The sequence below is a fragment of the Acinonyx jubatus genome, chromosome B4 (assembly GCF_027475565.1).
Source record: "Acinonyx jubatus isolate Ajub_Pintada_27869175 chromosome B4, VMU_Ajub_asm_v1.0, whole genome shotgun sequence".
NCBI classification, from domain to species: Eukaryota; Metazoa; Chordata; class Mammalia; order Carnivora; family Felidae; genus Acinonyx; species Acinonyx jubatus.
In genome coordinates, this window is record NC_069387.1 from 34,648,579 (window position 1) to 34,662,760 (window position 14,182).

Consider the following 14,182-nt stretch of genomic DNA (forward strand, 5'->3'; position numbering starts at 1 on the left):
GGTCCTTGCGACATGCACTTGAGGGTGGGGGAAAAATGGCTTGAATGTGAAAATGTGTTGGTGTTCTTCTGCAGAGTCATGAAGTCCCAGGGAAGAAAGGAGGAACGTGATGTAGGAAACAGAAACAAAGATGTGGGCCCTATGTTTTAAAACAGAAGTGAAGAGAAGTAGAGTCATTCTGGAAAGTCCAAATTAAGTTTGTGGTAAAAGAATGGAGGCGAAGATTAGGAGCGATTTTAGAAATGCAGTTAATACCAACAAGAATATGAAATCCTGGGAGAGTGCCAGTAAGGGGTTCCAAGGAGAAATCACCAAAGACAAAATCAATTACTTTTTTAGGACCAACTTTAAGAAGTGAATACAATGGAAGTGATTTCATTTCTAGGTTTGAGCCAACCAATTCTCTGCCAGTCTCAGGGGTAATTAGTGTGCTTGGGAGAGCTATTCAGAGTAGCCTGGCTCAGAGTACCATCAAACAGATGGGACAACCAGAAACAAAAGGTGCCGGCATATGGTGATGTATCTGTTGAGGAACTAGGAAGGCGCCTTGCAGATGCCTCCAGGATTGGAGAAAAATTGCCTCTTCAGAGACCACCTCTACAGGGAACTAGAAGGGCAGCCTAGAGGCTGAATAATGGCTCACCTGGCCAGCTCAAGACCTTTCTTCATAGAAAACATGGCTTAAAATCCAATGTGTCCTAAAATCTACAAGCACATAAAATTCGTAATCTGAGAATAATCTTAGAGTGCAAAAAAGAAGAATTTGATTTAAATTCCATTAAAAATTATGACAAGGGCTCACAAGCACTTTTGAATAATCTAAATTTGCAGAATAATATGGTAATTCAATCTAAAGTCTGAAATTAAAAAAAAAAATCACCCATTCTAAAGGTGGTACAAAACTCTCCAAAACACATGAAGACTGGCTTCAAAGACTACAAATTTTTGATCTCTTTGGCTGCATGAAATATGTCCAGATTCCATACACTTTTTCCTTCTTATTTGTTTTAGTCACTATGTAGGTGGAAGAGGCCCTGATGACTGTGTTCTTTTGGGAGCAATGGAGTGGGTCCCTAGATTGTCATCAGATGGCAGATTTAGGAAGGAGGAGCTACATGAGCTCCGGATTGCAGTGTGTTGATTAAAAAGTCTTCTGCAGCCACGTGTCCTCAGCCCCTCTTCCCAGCAGGGAGCCTGGCTCTACACAGAGTGAGGTCACCTTCCTGATGGAGCTGGCATGGCTCCTCTCTTTGGGACACTTCTCTTGGTGTCTGTCCTCTGACATCCTGGCTCTTCAGGCTGATGTTCATTTTCACTGATGGGAGCTAACTTCCCTTCTGACTTGTGGAGTAAAGGGAAAACCCACCACTAAATGATCTGATGATCTTCTGGTAGGAAGCAGGTGAGCAGGTGACATCTCAAGTATTTTTCCTGGTCTTGTTTTTTTTTTGTTTTTTGCTTTTTTTTTTTTTTTTTTTTTTTTTTTGTAAATCAAGGATAGACAACAGTATGGTTCTAAATTGGCCACCCCAATTGGTGAGGCCAGTTCTAGTCTTTATCCTAAAAGTGGGGAGGCCACTATAAGTTTTAGCAGGCCAGTGGTGGCTATTTCACCAGACTGTGCAGCTGTGGCACAGAGGAGAGCATCCCACCCTGTATCTCTTTTGTTTATCATGCCTGTTGAGGCCAATGAAGGTCTGACAGTGATGCCTAGTGATTTCCAATGTTCCAGGTTGCTTATTAGCATAGGCCTTTAGAGGATCTTGCCACCAGTGAAAAACATACTTTTGCTGTTTTCCCAGCAGAATGATAGAAACCATGGGCAGTTCTGGGAGCAATGTTCCTTAGGTAAGTTGTATACAGACCTTTGGTTGCAGGGTAGGGTTGCTATCTTTAGCTCTGTGGCAGAGTTTCATCATTTCACTGTCCTCCACTTGGTATGCTGTTGGTGAGAGCTACACCATAGCATATAACCCACTCTTGGGGTCTTTGACACTCAATATCCCTGTGACTGCCTGAGGACTTTGGGTCTAAAGAGTCATCAATCATTTCAATACAACTGCATAAACTTTAGACATAATACAGTAGCTCTTAAGCAGGACTTAGAATGAGATCTAATAAAGCTACACAATTAACATAAATGTATTGGCTCAGGGCTGGCTACAGACTGAAGTGAACAAAAAGAAGGATTTGAATTCAAGGGGAAAATACTACTCATTGCATTATTTGGTATTCCTTTAAGCAAAGATGAGTTTTAGCTAAAGACAAGATCTGTTCTAATATTAAAGAGCTTCTGTTTTTTTAATATGATAGCTTATTTTATACAATTATGACCCAAATAATTAGGAAGTTCTCTCTAGAGTAAAAAAAAAAAATGGTCTCTTAAACAGACTCTTCATCAAAACAGTAAAAACCATTGTGTAAGCCTGTGATTATAGATTTATAGTTTTCTTGTTTGTTTGTTTTAGGACTATGGTTATGCAGCAGTGACCTAAAAACAACAAATACCCAGTCAATCCACCCAGTCAAACGAGATCATCCAGATCTGGTACTCTATTTTGGTTTCTGAATATGAATAACCATTTCATTCTTTGTCATACAGATCTGTCTCTCTTCACCATCCCAAGGCAAGAGGGGTCACATTTAATTTAATGCCTGGGCTGAATAGAAATGAGAAGCAGTACTGATGGAAAGAAATGAGGTATCTTTTAAAGCTTCAGACAGATGTTCCCCTTTCTCCATCAAGATGCCAAAAACTAGAATGAAAGATCTTGTTATTGGAATAAAAAATCACATAAATTTAACACTGCTAACCCCTTTGGGGGAAAGTACTTTTTCAAAAAGTTTTTATGTTAAACTCCTTTCTATGTCTGTTTATTTTGTCAATCTCTGTTTAAATGTTTTTTTAAAGGTGCAGCTGAGATTTTAGTAACCTAAGACAGCAGTTGGTAGCATATCCCACAAACCAAAACTAGTTGTATTCAGAGAAGTGCTAAATGAGCCAGCATTTCTTGTTAACTATATTGTTTTATGGAAGGAACATAGAGAAGTCTTAAAAAGGTGGGAGGTTCTGCCTATGAATGTAGAAGCACAAAACACTGACACAGAGGAGGCAAGATGAGCCCTAGATAGTGGAAAGAACCCAGGGTTGTGATGGAGGCATCTACTGGCTGCAGGCAAAGCTGCCAGGGCTTTGAATGACAAGTGACACTGAAGGACCAATGGAATAGAGATACACACCATCACTAGGTCAGTTCTGATTCTTTTTTTTAAAGTTTATTTATTTTTGAGACAGAGAGAGAGACAGAGTGCAAGAGGGGAAGGGGCAGAGAGAGAGGGAGACGCAGAATCTGAAGTAGGCTCCAGGCTCTGAGCTGTCAGCACAGAGCCCGACACAGGGCTCAAATCCATGAACCGCGAGATCACGGCCTGAGCCCAAGTCGGATGCTCAACTGACTGAGCCACCCAGGTGCCCTGGGTCAGTTCTGATTCTTAAATTAAAATACTCAAGGTTGGCTTGGTTATGTTTTTTGAATCACACAGCTCATTTAAACTGTTTAGCAGTGCTGGATGTGAGCTGTCTTAACAGAGATCTATTTTAGTAAAAAGAAAAATTACCAAGAGAAAAACAATACCAATCTCTGCCTCTCACTTAACCATGGAATGAAAAGATGAGTCCTTGAATGGAGGAGGCCTTGCTTAGCACCACTGGTTATATGGTGGCAGTTCACCCAACTACAAGGAAAGTAGCAATGACACAGTGAAGCCTCTTGAGAGCTGGCCTCTCAGCATCTTCCTTACCTGCTATGCCCTCCTGGTTGTAGCAGGTCTTATGCATCTTTCCCATGAAGAGCTCCAGGCCAATGATAGCGTAGATGATGATGACAAATAGCACTAACAGGGCAATATGCAGCAGGGGGACCATGGCCTTGATAATGGAATTCAGAACGACTTGGAGACCTACAATGACAAAATTAGATAGTAACAGTGAGAACATCGGCTTCCACTTACTAAACCAAGTGCTATCTCAGATGCCATACTGACATAATCTCATGTAATCTTTTTAGCAATTCTACTAGTGAGGTATCACAAGTCTGATTTTTTAGATGAGGAAACTGAGGCGTAAGGTCACACAGTGAGTGACAGAACAGGGATTGATATCTAGGTTGGCCTGACTCCAAATCTTTCTTGGAGGCACATTCAAATGAAAGGACTGGCAGATGCTGTACTTCTAAGGGGAAGAACATGTTGTTTCATCCAGAACTATCCAATTTTCTAATATCCTGTCTTAGAGATAACCTAGCATCTTTTTGTCCTAGACCACCATCTCACTACAGTGAGAATTAACTTTGACTAGACACAGCTCTGCAAGGACTTGCTTATCCCTCAAGGTGGGATTACTAGATCCTGTGGCTGACCCATCTGCCAGAAAACACACATCAGCCTGGTTGTCAGGCATCTGGGAGGGGGGACTTTCTTTGTTGAAACTGATTCATACCCCCAGGTTACACATAGGTGGTGATACCTAAGACCTTCTCTGGACCATGTGAGTGAACCTCTCTTCCTACAGATTTCTGGCCAGGCCACTTTCCCTCAGGGCCCATATCTGGAGAACACTAGAGCCCTCCATTGAAAAGCCCCAATGAAGGGAGTTCAAGTTGAATGTGTAATTTCCATCTGGGAAGATAAGAAAGTTCTAGAGATGGATGGTGGTGGTCTTTGCAAAATGTGAATATATTTAGTGTCACTGAACCATACACTTAAAATGATTATAATGGCAAAGTTTGATATGTATATATTACCACAATAAAAACTAAAAGTACTCAGATCCTGCCAGGACAAAAAAAGTAAACGAAAAATCCTATGTAGCATATCAGTCTTGTCAGTGCATCCCCAAAGTACTGAAGGCTTGTACTATCATCTTATGGGAAGAAGGACCCCCAAACTTATGAACTCAACCATAAATGACACCAAGAATACTCCTTGATCAAAAGAGATGTTACAAGTTTTCATTTGCAAATGGTGGAGAGACAGTTGCAGCCAGTCACCCCTAGATTACTATCAACAGTGAGTACACCAAATCTTCATGTCCTACGGCAGAAGTGGGGGAAAGGGCAGGTTCTCCTTCCTTACATCTAGGCCAGTTGTGCAGAAAATCTTGTGGCCACCTCTGACACACATATGATAGGATGCCCATCTGTGCATCACACCACACAGGGCACTTTTAGTGTCTGCATCTGACTTACCCCCCCAACCGCAGACATCCTCTCTTGTGTTGGAAGTTTCATCTTTGTATTCAGCCACTGCCCTCCCTCTGCACTGGGTAAACAAAGTCTGGGTCACCCTCTCCCCAGACCCCAAGGCAGCCATTGATGTTTTGTGATTTGGTGGAGTGATTTTCACAAGGCTAATTAGAGGAATTCTCCCCAGTTATTAAGCCAAGATGGGGAGAGGAAAAAAAATAAAAGAGAAAAGCTGGAATAATTTTACCTGTGAATTAATGAGAGTGCTTTGCAGCCTCCCATTAGAACAAGATGTTTTCAGATCCAAATGATTTCATTAATTAGCAAGTTGTACACACATTAGTGTTAAAGTATGTGAAGCCATGGAGGAAGTTGAAAACTGAATTGCAAAGCAAGTTTCAGAGGTGTCTGCTGGGGCGGGGAGCTCTCAAAGTGCTACTCACTGAAGAGGATGGAGATCTCTAGATCCAACCTATCCAGGCCATCAGTGGGCTTTGATGCCTGGCCTTTAGTGCCACAGCCTTGGGTGGCAAGAAAGTGGTGAGAGACACAGAATGGGAATTGGTCCTCTGTGCTTCAGCCAAGGTGCTGCTCTTAGGTTAAGACCAGAGTCCTTCTTGTGTCCTTTAAGGCATTGTACGGTCTGGCTCTATCTACTTCTCCACCCGCCCCATCCCCTGTCCTCACTCTCCACACTCCTGGCCAAACAGCTTTTCTTTTAGCCTCCAATATACTATACAGTAGACCTCAAAGATATGAGGGTTTTGTTCCAGACCACTGCAATGAAATGGATATTGCAATAAAGTGAGCCAAATGAAATTTTGGTTTCCCAGTTCAAGTAAAAGTTATGTTTACTCTACACTGTAGTCTATTTAGTATACAACAGTATTATGCCTAAAAAACCAACGTGCATACCTTAATTAAAAAATAATTTATTGCTAAAAAATGCTCACCATCATCTCAGCTTTCAGTGAGTCATAATCACTGAAATCAGATCACACATCATTATAACAAATATAATAACAATAAAAAAGCTTGAAATATTGTGAGAATTACCCAAATGTGACCAGAGACACAAAGTGAGCAAGTGCTGCTAGGAAAAGGGCTTGACAGACTTGCTTGACACAGGGTTGCCACAAGCCCTCAATTTGTCAAAAATGCAACATCTTCAAAGCACAATACAGTAAAGTGCAATAAAATGAGGTATGCCTGCACTTCGTCTACCACAGGGATGTGAAGCATGCTCCTCTCTCAGCCTGGAATTCTTCTCCACAGTCCCCTCCTACTTATCCTTCTGCTTTGGGCCCAAGCATCTCTCTTCTTGGGGATCCTTCTCCAAGCTCCCAGACAGAAGTTTCCTCTCTTATATATCTCCTTGGAACCATTTCCCTTCCTTTGGAGCATTAGTCTCAGTTTGGAATTCTATGTTCATTAAGTGTTTTTTTTCAATAAAGATTAAAAAAAGAGAGAGAGACAGAGTGCAAGTGAAGGAAGAAAAGAGAGAGAGGGAGACACAGAATCCAAAGCAGGCTCCAGGCTCTGAACTGTCAGCACAGAGCCTGACACGGTGCTCGAACTCACAAACTGCAAGGTATGACATGAGCCAAAGTTGGACACTTAACCAATTGAGTCACCCAGGTGCCTCTCATCAAATGATTTTTTAAAGCATTTTTATTTGTCTTTCACACTGTGCTGAATTTTTGAAGACAGGGGCTGCCTGCTCTTTTTGCTGTTTTAGCACTGATGCACATGGCAGGCACTCAGTAAGTATTTTTAAATTTTTTTAATGTTTATTATATTTTGAGAGAGCGAGAGTGCATGCTGGGGAGGGGCAGAGAGAGAGAGGGAGACAGAATCCTAAGCAGGCTCAGGATCTGAGCTGTCAGCACAGAGCTTGACATGGGGCTCGAACTCACAGACCACAAGATCATGACCTGAGCCGAAGTTGGACACTTCACCATGCCAGGCACACCTGGAACTCAGTAAGTATTTACTGAAGGAGGGAAAAACTTTAAATCTAAAGTTTGCTTTGATGGACTTTGATGCAATGGAGTGTGCTGTACAGGTAGGGATGTGAATGGACAGCTGAGTTCCAGGGGCCTGCAAACTCAGGCAGAGATTTCTGAGTAGGCTACAAAGAGGCCAAAACGAAATCACAGTAGCCTGTGGACTTCCTTTCAGCCATCAGGGACACCTGTTCCCCTGTCCCTATCTCAGTTGGAGGCCATACCTCCCACCTGAGGATCCAGGCCATGAAACTGATTGCCGAGGCTCTTCCCTCTAACTGGTTATCAAGTCACGCAAGTTTGATTTTGAAGTATTTTTAGACAAGCATAAATTATTTTTACTATATAAATGATATATGAAAAATCATGTATTATAGAGAAGATCACAGAAAAAAACAGAAAATCATTGAGAAAAACAGAAAATACTTATCACAGAGAAATTAGAAAACATGGGAAGCAAAAAGAAGCAAGAAATCAGGTGGAAATAAGGTGGAATCCTTATTCCACCACCCAGAGATAGACACTGTTAGCCTTTGGTATATATTTTGGACATTTTGACTCATGAGTTGTTTTCCTCTTTTCCATCTTCTTGGTGTTCTTCATTCAGTTAATGGTCTCCTTACGTTCAGTTTTGCCCAATCTTCACGCTGTAGTTAGAATGCTCATGTTCAGGCACAGACTAGAATGTGTTGCTTCCCTGATGAAAAGTCCTCTGATGATTCCCTATCACGTAACACTCACCTGCCAACTTTCATAGTTTGATCACAACTGATTCCAGTTTATACTTACTCCTTATTCTGGGAATATACTGCACTGTCTGAAGTTCTCTGGCTTCATGCCTCCCTATTCAGCACATGCTGTTACACCTGCCTAGAATGCCATTCCCTGAAGCCTCGTCTTCTCATCTTTGTATCTTAGCACATAGTAGAGACTCAATGCACACAGAGCTAAATTGCATCTGTAAGCACAGGCTGCCTTAAAAAACAGAAACCACAATGATGAAGGAATGGAAAACCATGCCTTTAAATAATCATTAGAGGAAACTAAAGATGTATTGTCAGAAAAAGATAAGACTCATAGAATGGGAAAAGCACAGGCAGGGAGGGTGATATCAATGATTTCCACATGATTTAAATTGCTATTTTGAGAAAGAGGAGTTAGATGAATTGATGTAACCACAGGGATGGAACCACAACTAACTAGGAAGTTTCCAGAAAAGATTTAGATTCAACACAAATGAAAACTATTAAAAAAGTAGACCTATCTGAAGATGGAATGGGATGTTTTTTGTTTGTTTTGTTTTTTGAGAGACAGAGCAGGGAAGAGGGGCAGAGGGAGAGAGAGAGAGAATCTTAAGCAGACTCTTAAGAGACCAATGTGGGGCTCGATCCCATGACCCTGGAATCATGACCCGAGCCAAAATCAAGAGTTGAATGCTTAACTGACTGAGCCACCCAGGCTCCCTTAGAGTGGGATGTTTTAAGAGGTAGTGGGATCTTCATTCTCAGATATGTGCAAGCATTGACTGAACAAGTTCTTGGAGGAGGTGCCTTGTGGTTATTCTTGGGTGAAGAATTGCCCTGGCACACCAAAGCCCCTATATCCTGCTTAACCTGTTCTGAAGACATTTTTGTGGGTCAAGTGCAGCTCTCAACACTCTACTTGGATTATTCCATTTCTTCCTGGCAACAACCCACGAAGCAGGTACTGTTATTAACTGTATTTTATAGATGAGAAAAGTGAGTCCAAGGGAGGCAAAATGGCCTGCCCATAGTTACATTTGTGGTGAATGGTAGTATGGGGTACAGGGTTGGTAGGTAGCCTGGCTCCTGAGCCTGTGGGCTCTGCCACTGTGCTAAATGCCTCCCCATAGCACTTAGACTGTGGTTCTTAGCCTCCAAAATCTATGTCTATAAAGCAACAAACACATGCTTACAACATCTGTGGGAAAGGCGTGGAAGCCTAGTCCCTACTTCCAGGAGAGCCCAGATGTTTCTAAAGCCAGTCCAGGAAAAACTTCTAGTTTCTGCCTACTTTCCTCGCAGCCAGCCTGGGACAGCCTGGAACAGACTGGTATATGAAAGCATGGAGCCAGAATTCCTTCTTTCCAGTCCATCTACAGAATTTGGCTCTCAAGGTGTGGGTGCTTACTATCTTCTTTTTGGAATTGGCTCACAGCTGTCCCAGAAACAGCTCCTTCAGTTCAAGTTCTAATTTGACATTTCTCCACCCAAGTGTTCTACTCAGATAAGCCATGCTTATGGCTGGTAAAAAATTGCTAGGCCTTTCTTCAGGGCTGGCTGCTCATGCTGGTAGAAGCAAATGGACCCTAGGTAAGCCTGGTGATCACAGCAACTGTTGGAAAATGTCCTCTGAGCACAAGATCAGTAAAGGCCTAAAATATGATGAGTCTATTTTCCTAACTTCAAATCAGGATATGAGATCTGGCAAATACACATGTACCTATGGGAACAATAGGAGAGGATGTTTGATATGCAAACTATACCAGAAAATTTGGAACACACAGTTCTACACAGGGATTAAACATATAATATAGAAATCCAGTGTCTGATAATTTGCAGTTCATGTTAGATGACCTCCTCTCAGTAGAAGGAAAGTCTCCCAAGATGCCTGGTTGCCAGATTTCCCAGGGAGATGGGGCTTTGGCAAGTGGCACCATTCGATGCTGAGTTTAGGAAAAGGACAGAGATGGATCTTAGTTGGCATGTATGGCTTTTCCTTTCCCCCTTCTTATGTTGCTGTTAATCCCTGGACAAATGGCTGCATACCTACCTGAAAATTCCAGGGTTGGAAAGACTTAGAGGATCTGGGGCATATAAATTGTCCTGTTTTTCCTTAAAAGATTAAGAGGAGCCATCAATTATGGAAAGCAAAATCTGGCACCTTTCTTGAAGACAGTGTTGAGATTAGCTTGAAATTGCCCAGGCCGACTGAAGTTGGTGCTTCCATACAGGATGGATACAGAGCTGAGGATATATCACACTCTTGTTTCATAAAAAAACGTCTCACTAAGCCCTGCTTTGGTGATGAATTGTTCTTCTCAGGGCCCCAGGGGTCACACCAGGAAGGAGTTTTAGAATGACTTTGTGAGCAAGAGCCTGAAGAAGGAAAATGAAAACTTACTGGGGCTGAAAGGTAATGTGCATAAGGGTTGTCTGATCAAGTGCTAGACCTACAGGCTCTGTTCTTTTCATGTAAACTCTATTCCCATACTCCTTTTGAACTCAACTTTTAAGTTGTTCTGGTATACAATGGGAGGAAAGGGAGAAATAATTGAAGACCCCCAAATTGGAGATCTTTGCTAATGTTAGTTTGATTTCATCGGTCAGGTTCCACATTGACTTACAGCTTTTTTTTCTTGGTGGTTAGGAATGTACACTTCATGTCCCAACTTTTCAGACTCCAAAGTTCTAGCCAAGCACTCAGAAAACAATAAAAATTATCAAGAAATCCTGGTCATAAAATTGATAAGAAAACAATGCTGAGAATCACTGAACTAGGAGAAGGGAGGTTTGGGTTTAGTGTGGTGGTGATAAGTCCAAGTTTCTCATAAACAAACCAAAGCTTGTCAGAATAGGAAGAGGACTTTGGGGTCATGTAATTCAATACTTTAATTTTCACTCATTCAAAGGATATTTATTAAGTTATGTTCTATGGGCCACCTGCTGTGCTAGGGCTGGGGATAGAGTGGTAGATAAGAGGTCTGCAGGCCTTGCCCTCACAGAGTTTGTAATGGAAGCCAAACATTAATTAAACAATCATACAATCAATAAACAATTATAAACTTTTTAAGGGCTTTAAGGGAAGAGAACAAAGTATTACAAAGATCATTCTTTGGCATAGAGGGTAGAAGAAGGCTTCACCAAGAAGAGAAGCTGGCCAGATAGGCAGGTCCAGGCAGAAGGGTCTAAGTTCCAGGAGAGGTAGGTTGCCTGGTCGTCTGAGGAAAGACCTGTGGCTCTCCTATCTTCCAGGTTCATGCTTTTCCTTTGGCTTTGTTCTCTGCCTCTTAAAAGATATTACTGGAAGGAGACTTGGGAAACCAGTTTACTGCTTCTGTTTGAAGCAGAAACCACTTACGCTTTCAGAGAAAATAATTCAGGAAGCACATGAGAAAGGCTCTTCTGACAACTTCCTCATTTGTAAAATGGAGGAAATAATCCTCTTCCTAGCCACAGAGAAAGCAGAGGAAGGCAGGGAATTGGGCCAAGAGTACTCTATAGGCATACCTTGTTTTATTGCACTTGACTTTATTGCACTTTGCAGATACTACATCTTTTACAAATTGAAGGTTGGTGGTGACCCTGCATTGAGCAAGTCTATTAGTACCATTTTCCCAGCAGCATTTTGTTCACTTTGTGTCTCTGTGTCACACTTTGGTAATTTTCACAACATTTCAAATGTTTTCATTATTATTATATTTTATTATGGTTAACTGTGCTCAGTGATCTTTGATGTATTATGATATATCATTGTAATTGTTTTGTGATGCCATGAACCCAGCCCTTAGAAGATGGCAAACTTAATCAATAAATGTTGTGTGTGTTATGACTGCTCCACCGACTTGACATTTCCCCATCTCTCTTTATCTCCTTGAGCCTCCCTACTCCCTGAGACACAACACAACAATATTGAAATTAGGCCAATTAATAACCTTACAATGGTCTCTAAGTGTTTTTGTGCGAAGAGTCACATATCTCTCACTTTAAATCATAAGATAGAAATGACCAAGCTTAGGGGCACCTGGGTGGCTCAGTCAGTTAAGCATCTGACTTCAGCTCAGGTCATGATCTCATGGCTCGTGAATTCAAGCCCTGCATCAGGCTTTGTGCTGACTGCTCAGAGCCTGGAACCTGCTTTGGATTCTGTGTCTCTGTCTATCTCTGCCCCTTCCCTGCTCATGCTCTCTCTCTCTCTCTCTCTCTCTCTCTCAAAAGTAAATAAACATTAAACAAATTAAAAAAAAAAGAAATGACTTAAGCTTAGTGAGGAAGGCATGTCCAAAGCTGACACAGCCTGAAAGCCAGGCCTCTGGTACCAAATAGCCAAGTTGTGAATGCAGAGGAAAAGTTCTTGAAGGGAATTAAAAGTGCTACTCTAGTGAACACAAATGATAAGAAAGTGAAACAGCCTTATTGCTGATATAAAGAAAGTTCACAGGCCAATAGTGGCCTGGAGAGAAGACCAAACCAGCCACAACATTCCTTTAAGCCAAAGCCTAACCCAGAGAAAGGCCCCAAGTCTCTTCAGTTCTATGCAGGCTGAGAGAAGTCAGGAAGCTGCAGAATAAAGGTTTGAAGCTAGCAGAGGTTGGTTCATGAGGCTTAAGGAGAGAAGCCATATCCATAATATAAAAAGGCAAGGTGAAGCAGCAGGTACTGATGGAGAAACTGGCAAATTATCAAAAGATCTACACTAAACAACAAGTTTTCATTGTAGACAAAACAGTCTTATATTGGAAAATGCCATTTAGACTTTCATAACTAGAAAGAGTCAACGCCTGGCTTCAAAGTTTCAAAGGACAGGTTGGCTCTCCAGTTGGGGGCTAATGCAGCTGGGATTTTAAATTAAATCCAATGCTCAATGCCAATCTAGGGCCTGCAAAAATTATGCTAAATATACTCTGTCTGTGCTGTATAAATGGAAGAACAAAGCCTGGGTGACATTACAACATGGTTTACTAAATATTTTAAGCCCACTATTGAGACCTACTACTCAGAAAAAAATATTCTTTTCAAAATATGACTGTTCACTGACAATGCACTTGGTCACCCATGAGCTGTAATGGAGATGTCCAATGAGATTAATGTTGCTTTCATGCCTGCTAACTGAACATCCATTCTGCAGCCCATGGATCAAGGAGTAATTACAACTTTCAAGTATTACAATTTAAGAAATATGTTTTATAAAACTATAGCTGTCATCGATAGGGATTCCTTAGATGGATCTGGGCAGAGTAAACTGAAAACCTTCTGGAAAGGATTCACCATTCTAGATGCCACTAAGAACATTTGTGATTCATGGGAAGAAGTCAAAATATCAATATGAGCAGGAGTTTGGAGGAAGTTGATTCCAACGCTCATGGATGACTTTGAGGGGTTCAAGACTTCAGTGTAGGAAGTAACTGCAGATGTGATGGAAATAGCAAGAGAACCAGAATTAGAAGTGGAGCCTGAAGACGTGACTGAATTGCTGCAATCTCGTGATAAAATAGGAATGGATGAGAAGTTGCTTCTTATGGATGAGCAAAGAAAGTGACTTCTTGAGATGGAATCTACTCTTGGTAAAGATGTTGTGAAGATTGTTGAAATGAAAACCAAGGATTTAGAATATTACATAAAATTAGTTGAAAAAGCTGTAGCAGGGTTTGAAAGGATGGACTTCAATTTTGAAAGAGGTTCTACTGTGGGGAAAATCGTGTCAAAGAGTATCACATGCTGCAGAGAAATTGTTCATGAAAGGAAGAGTCAATCAAACTGTTTTTTAATAAAGGTCTGTACATTGTTTTTTTTAAAAGACATTATGTTACTGCATACTTAATAGACTACAGTATAGTGTAAACATAAGTTTTATATGCACTTGGAAATGCATATAAATGCAAAAAAATTAATTTTCTCATTTTATTGCAATATTTGCCTTATTGTGGTATTCTGGAACTGAACTTGCAATAACTCTGAGGGTATGCCCATAATGCCCTGCTGGCTCTTTTGGGGGCCACTTTTACCACCAAGCTTTTGGCTGACTTGATCCAACTTAAAAGAGAGTTGTGGTACCACATAACATGCAGCCAATACAGGAAGCCTAGATGGAAAGAGATGTCCCCCCAACCTCAAACCCAAAAAAGTTCTAAGGTGGTACAGACCCCATTCTTGATGCAGTCAGTGCTTTCCAATGGCATTGCTGGTGGTTTTG

General features: G+C 41.3%; 1 protein-coding gene across 50 annotated transcripts in view; it reads right to left on the reverse strand.

Moving 5' to 3' along the window:
- The window catches only part of CACNA1C (calcium voltage-gated channel subunit alpha1 C), a 749,041-nt gene that overhangs the window by 205,478 nt on the left and 529,381 nt on the right, over window positions 1-14,182 (reverse strand). For all 50 annotated transcript variants that reach the window (XM_053225582.1, XM_053225610.1, XM_053225602.1 and 47 more), the window contains exon 6: window positions 3,802-3,960. In XM_053225582.1, the coding sequence (XP_053081557.1) occupies window positions 3,802-3,960 (159 nt within the window). The remainder of the gene's footprint in view (window positions 1-3,801; window positions 3,961-14,182) is intronic.